The 6,237-nt window shown below is 41.5% G+C and overlaps 1 protein-coding gene across 3 annotated transcripts in view; it reads left to right on the top strand.

The window, feature by feature from the left end:
- The first annotated feature begins 422 nt into the window (after positions 1–422).
- Positions 423–6,237, top strand: part of LOC101847951 (MAGUK p55 subfamily member 7) — a 30,591-nt gene continuing 24,776 nt past the window's right edge. For 2 of the 3 annotated variants that reach the window (XM_035969235.1, XM_035969234.1), the window contains exons 1-3: positions 423–726; positions 3,798–3,928; positions 4,720–4,838. In XM_035969235.1, the coding sequence (XP_035825128.1) occupies positions 3,883–3,928; positions 4,720–4,838 (165 nt within the window). In that variant the 5' untranslated portion in view covers positions 423–726; positions 3,798–3,882. The remainder of the gene's footprint in view (positions 727–3,797; positions 3,929–4,719; positions 4,839–6,237) is intronic. The other variant, XM_013081391.2, reaches the window with a different exon arrangement.

The raw sequence follows: 6,237 nt of genomic DNA, 5'->3' as shown, positions 1-6,237 counted from the left end.
GGTGGATAGTAAAACAGACAGACGGAAACAATAGGCGGGGACAATAGACGGGGAGGGGGGTGGAGGATCTCCCGGCGGCGCCCTCCATCAAACTTATAACGCATTGCTGAAAAAAAAACAACAACAACGTAAATAAGTGTGTGGGGAAAAGGGAAAAGGGGGGGGGGGGGTGTTATTTCAACAGATTTTGATACATTAAAATTTCACGGTAAAGGGCAAGCAAGCATAGGGTCACGTGTGAAGTGTCTCTGTGTGACGAGCCCGCGATAGTTGTTCGATGCCGGGCGTTCGATATATCCGATTTGGGTCCGTCAGTCCGCCGGTTGTGGTCTCTTTGGGCCTACTACTGCTCAGCTGCACCCGTCTGCCGCTTGCCACCGGTCCCAGAGTCCGGTCCGATAGTCTGTCTCGCTGGCGGGCTGGCTGGCAGACGAGGGAAGGGAGCTACAAAGAAAGATAGGAGGAGAGGGGAGGGCGGAGAGAAAGCGCGAGATGTGACCGAAAGGTCTGAGGAGAAGCATCGACCATGCACGAACCAGACGACGGACAAGGAAGGATTGGTGGTGGACAGTGGTTGTAGAATTCATAGCGTGCGCGCGCGTGCGTGTGTGTGAGTGTCGTGTCGTGTGTGTGTGTGCTGCTGGGGGCGATTTTGCCGGGACTGTGTCACAGTGAGCGAGAAGGAACAGCGGTGTAGGTCATGGCTTGGATTGAATTGTGTTTAGGGTGAGTAGTGTAAGCGTGCAACCCGTCAATGTCATCGTATTGAATATCATTTCGAATTCTTTGAGACCGTCATTCATTGGACTCTGCGCCTCTTTTTTTCTTTGATTTTCACAATGACCGACCTACTATTCTGTGACCCAATAGGCTTACCCGTGATGATGTATGAGTACGGCTCGGGAATGAGGTCGAGGATAATAGGAGCGAATCGGTGTCATTGTCATGCTGGGCTGGTCTAACGGGGTGCTGATGATGTAGGGAGTTCAGCTGCTACTCTGTTAAACTGAAGGACGTCAGTTCTCAAATGTAACTGTTCGCTATATACGCTCTGTTGTGTTACCGTTACAGCATGGTCAAAGATGAGTCTTCTAGATAGTTCTCGAAAATCGAAACGAAGACAGCCCCTACGTATCACATTATAGGTTCATATGCTGCCAGCAATGATGCAACAATGGTTTCCGAGATTGGGCCAAATTCTTCTTTGTCAAGTGCTCCTGCTGGTTAGTTTGTTGTTGAAGACGAAAAGATAACTTCCCCCGAAGGGACCCCCTTCCTTTTCTAGCCATGCAAACACAGCCGTTGGGTTGGGTCACGTTCTTTCTTTTTCATCCCCTCCCCCTCCAACCCTCTCTTTCTTGTCCCTCCCCTTCTCTCTGTGTCTGTCTGTCTGTCTGTCTGTCTGTCTGTCTGTCTCTCTCTCTCTCTCTCTCTCTCTGTCTCTCTCTCTCTGCCTCTCTCTGCCTCTCTGTCTCTCCATTTTCTCTTTTCTTTGGTCTTTCTCTTTCCCTTTCACTCACACAAAACACACCCTCACACATTCCCATGCATATACACACACACACACACACAAACACTTCATACTTGTACATGGACACATTTCTCTCCCACTCATAGGCTACTCTCTATACATGCTCACACATTCACTCTCTCCCACCACGACAAAAGAACCACCAGTCTTGTTGTGCTTTAACTTAAATAAAACTGGTGCTTCTTTATCGGAATCTTCTTTCTCTTCTCTCCTCTTTCTCGCATGTGTCATGTATATATTGCCAGTTGAATTCACTTGATTGAGTCAGTCTAGCCAACCACTTTATCCTTCATGGATAGGGCAAAAGCTACCATATACATGTGGATTTTGGCACAATTTGGCAGAATTCAACCGAATTTGATTGTAACAAAAAAAAGCATTTGTTTTTTAAGGTTGTGAGTCGAATTGAGTGTATTAAGTGCCAGCTATTGTTCCACCATGGAAAAAAACAAACCTGGCTGGTCTAGGCTGACTCAGATTGAATCTGATCTAATAGGCAGTGTGCACATATATATGTAATGTTGGCCCAGTATCGAGTTGGCTCTTGGTGTCCTCCAGTAACACTGCTATTGTCGTACGCCTTATAATACAATCGAACCTGCCCTGTTCAAGACGATCTCCTGTACAAAGGACCAATTCCTACTTTCCCACTTGTTCTTTTTTTTTGGTACTATAATGAGACTGTCCAAGAGGAACTACCTAACAACAACGACAGGTGATTGAATTATGACAGCTCGCCCACAATGCCAGGGGCCAGTGCACAATTTATGACAAAACGTAATGGAGTCACTGAGGTGGCCATCTAAGACAGGTGTATTATTGCTTCTAAAGTGTGATAGGGGTTGTGTTTTAAAATATGGTGGCCGCGGCCGCGTTGGACAGGTGCCCGTTTTACACAGTTAAATTATATAGAAAAAAACGCAAGGGGGGAAATGGAAAGTGGCCGTTTGTACAGGTGGCCGTCTTATAGAGGTGGCCGTCTTATAGAGGTGGCCGTCAGGGCAGGTTCGACTGTATATTCATATGAAATGATAAAAGGCATGTTACATTTTAAGAAAAATGCATCAGTTTAATATTTACAAATTTGATGTGTCTGTTTTTGGCCTACATCTCTATTCGAGGATTATGAGAAGTAATTCATTTTGTCTGCACGCCTCTCTTAATATCTTCCCATGGAATTAACTCGAAATGGAAAGGCAACTTCCTTGATGCCTTTCATGAGACAAAGAAAAATAATAAAATTTTATACACTAGGGATTAACCACTTTCCACAGGAGAAGAGCTGGTTTCTTGCGGAGAAGCCAGCAGTAATAATAATTACAGGAGAAAAAAATAACTAGTGTGTCTGTTCCTTTTTATGATGAATATTGGCTTTAATAGTCTTGGCTTTAATTATTCAAAGACTTTTTCTGGGCATGGTGTAGAAATTTTCTTCTTCTTCAAGTGCCAAATTTGAACCACACATCAGTGATCATGGTTCATGACTCATTTCTCTTCTTGGTTACTCTCAAGAAATTCTATCGTTATCCTGATATTTTCCCATCATTGATCAAGTTTTCAAGACGTCCACTGTCCTCTCTTTTAAAGTGTCTGCAGGAGGATACATGATTCACCATGCCTCAGAGCTTTTCCTCTTTTTGTAACAAGAAGTGAGGAGCTGACTCTCAAGACTTGATGTGTGGAAAGAAAGTATTTTTCAGCTTCAGTTCAGCCGGTCATTATGTTATTGAAGTCTAAAGGATTAGTTCCCCCAAAAAGTCCCCTTTGTTTTGTAACCATGCAAACATAGACTTCGAATCACTTTCTCTCCTTTTCAACACCCCTTCCCCTCCCTCAGATACACCTCTCTCTGTCTCTCTCTGTCTCTCTCTGTCTCTCTCTGTCTCTCTCTGTCTCTCTCTCTCTCTCTCTCTCTCTCTCTCTCTCTCTCTCCCCCTCTCTCTCTTTTAATGAAGTTTGGAGAACATACAATATTTGTAGCTCTTTTCTTTTTCCCACATTTTTTACTATCATGGTCTCGTCGTTTTTTTTGTTTGTCCTCTATTATAATCTGGACACTAGAGTTTTTGCTGTGATAGTTTATATGCTCTTTGCCTTGCATTGAGATTATGTGAGTCTGATTCCTTGAGGAGGTGTTATTGTGCTGAGTTTTGCACTCCGCTGGGATGCTGTATCCCACTAAACCATTGTTGGTCCTGCCCTAATGTGTCACTATGGGCTCAAAATATTCACAGTCAATCAGTCAATTAATCATAACTTTTGACAGGTGAGGTTCGTGTAGCCCCATGAGTGGCCAGAGCTAGCATGGGGCGCAATACTGAAGGCACAGGATCGAGGCTCGCTGCGGGACCATGCCGGTAAACCTGCCTTTGTATCCTCATGTGAAAATAGACACAGGTGAGTTCATTTTCAAGTTTCAAGGGGTGGGTGGTTGCTCTGGAGTGGGTTTTTTTCCTTGTTTCCTATCAAAGATCGATATGGTCCTTATCTCCCTTTTTTCTTTTTTTTTGGTGTTTGTTACTCTATTGTAACAACTCTAATCTCTGGGACTTCATGACCTTATTGTGTTGCAAGTGCCGTAAAACTTTCAATAAAACTATAAAACGAGTTTTAGGAGTGAATGTAAAAACATTGTTGAAAGTGAGCAAGTTATGTTACTGAGGGGGATGATGCTTTCCTAACTAAGCTGTTTGTTCATGGTTACAGACGAGACACACTAAGCAAAGTGCAAATTGTTTATTGCAAAGAGCAAATTATTATTTTTTTTTTTTTAAAGAAATTCGATATATTTTTACAAGACATTGAGAGTATCAAATTTGAAGCATTTTCTTAGGCAACTTATTTTTTAAAGTAACGAAATAATTTTCTTTTGCAATGTGAACATTTGATTTTAAGCTTTTTTGTGCATAAATATTTTCTAATTTTATTTTCTTGGCTCACGAGTTTGACCAAAAATAACAGCTTTTTGCCCTCTCTTCAATATTCAATAAGGTAAGTGAGACATGAAATTTGCTTATAAAAGTAAAAATCTTGATAAAGAATTATGTTTTCAGTAGTGGCAGCTCGGATAGCTTTTTCTGACCATTTAATAGTAATTAATTATTGCTTTGTGTGAGTTTCTTTTTTTGTGGTTATTATTCAAGTGTACTTCTTTTGACTATATACTTGACTGTACCTCTTTTGTTCAGATGCCCAGAAGTTGTTGGTGGCACTTCCCACTCTTGAGTCTCGGCTGCCAAACAAGGAGCCAGAGATTCACTACCTTCGGAGGTTTTTACGTAACAGAAATTTGCACCTTGTACTCAGGGTAAGTTATTTGTATCTCAATGTATTTGAAGACTGGAACATTTTTATTGTTGTGTAAAATTAATTCTATATAAATGAAGACTGGAACATTTTTATTGTTGTGTAAAATTAACTCTGTATAAATGAAGACTGGAACATTTTTATTGTTGTGTAAAATTAACTCTATATAAATGAAGACTGGAACATTTTTATTGTTGTGTTATATAAATGAAGACTGGAACATTTTTATTGTTGTGTAAAATTAACTCTATATAAATGAAGACTGGAACATTTTTATTGTTGTGTTATATAAATGAAGACTGGAACATTTTTATTGTTGTGTAAAATTAACTCTATATAAATGAAGACTGGAACATTTTTATTGTTGTGTTATATAAATGAAGACTGGAACATTTTTATTGTTGTGTTATATAAATAAAGACTGGAACATTTTGACCCAATTGTGTAAAATTGGGTGGTTGTTTTTTCCCAACATCCCTACTCTGTCTGACAATGGAGTTAATTATTGTGTTTCCACTGCTGCAAGGGACTATTTGTACTCAGTCCTTTATAGGTAATGTGGTGATTACTGACATTTGAATCGAGAAAAGTAATGCATTGACTCTACCACTTTAAAGTGATAAAAACAGAGGAGCCTGCCTTAACAGGAACCTGTGTAAGACAGAAACCTGTCTTAAGAGAATGACCCCGCTCCCTGCTTGATAAATTTATATCTATAATTACCTGTGTAAAAAGGAAACTTGTCTAACGTAGAGAAATTCCTTCCCTTATGAGGGTTTTTACCTGTCTAAGATGGAAAATGTTTGCCCACTCAGCCCTGATTTGAAACAAAATTATCAGGCTTAGTTCCATTGGCTCTAACCTTTGCACCATTCCGCCATGCGAGGAAGGGGTGCAATTTGGGGGTAGATGTTACCCCATCCATGTGAACCCTCAGCAATGCAGATGGTTAGGATGGTGTGGGTATGAAATCTCACCAGTGCCTGTGAAAGTGCTCAAGTGGCACTCCGGCATGAAAACTTTCATGAGTAGCCAGAGACCAGAGGTGTGAAAATACTTTGACCAATGCCTGCTGCCCTGATGGTACGGCCAACCGAGAAAAGAGTTCCTCAGATCATAGTTACATGCACAGGAGGGGTGGCTTTGGTTGACTGTGCTTATTACACTGATGGGTGGGGCTACGGGTGGAAGCAACAGAGATGTTAAAACGTGTGTTTTTAATAGGTCAAACAGTGGTACTATGAAATGCAGGCACTGCAGGCTCTGGATAAGCAGGACTGACACATGCAATTCGGCTATCAGAGAGACGGGGAAAGCACTTGAGAAGTGTGAATTTCTGACCTGGCTTGCCAACCGGACAAGCGATTCTTGATCCCACCAGCTCAGCCCCTGAACACCCC

The sequence above is a fragment of the Aplysia californica genome, unplaced genomic scaffold, assembly GCF_000002075.1.
Source record: "Aplysia californica isolate F4 #8 unplaced genomic scaffold, AplCal3.0 scaffold00128, whole genome shotgun sequence".
In the NCBI taxonomy this organism is placed as follows: domain Eukaryota; kingdom Metazoa; phylum Mollusca; class Gastropoda; order Aplysiida; family Aplysiidae; genus Aplysia; species Aplysia californica.
This window is presented reverse-complemented; position numbering and strand designations above follow the sequence as displayed.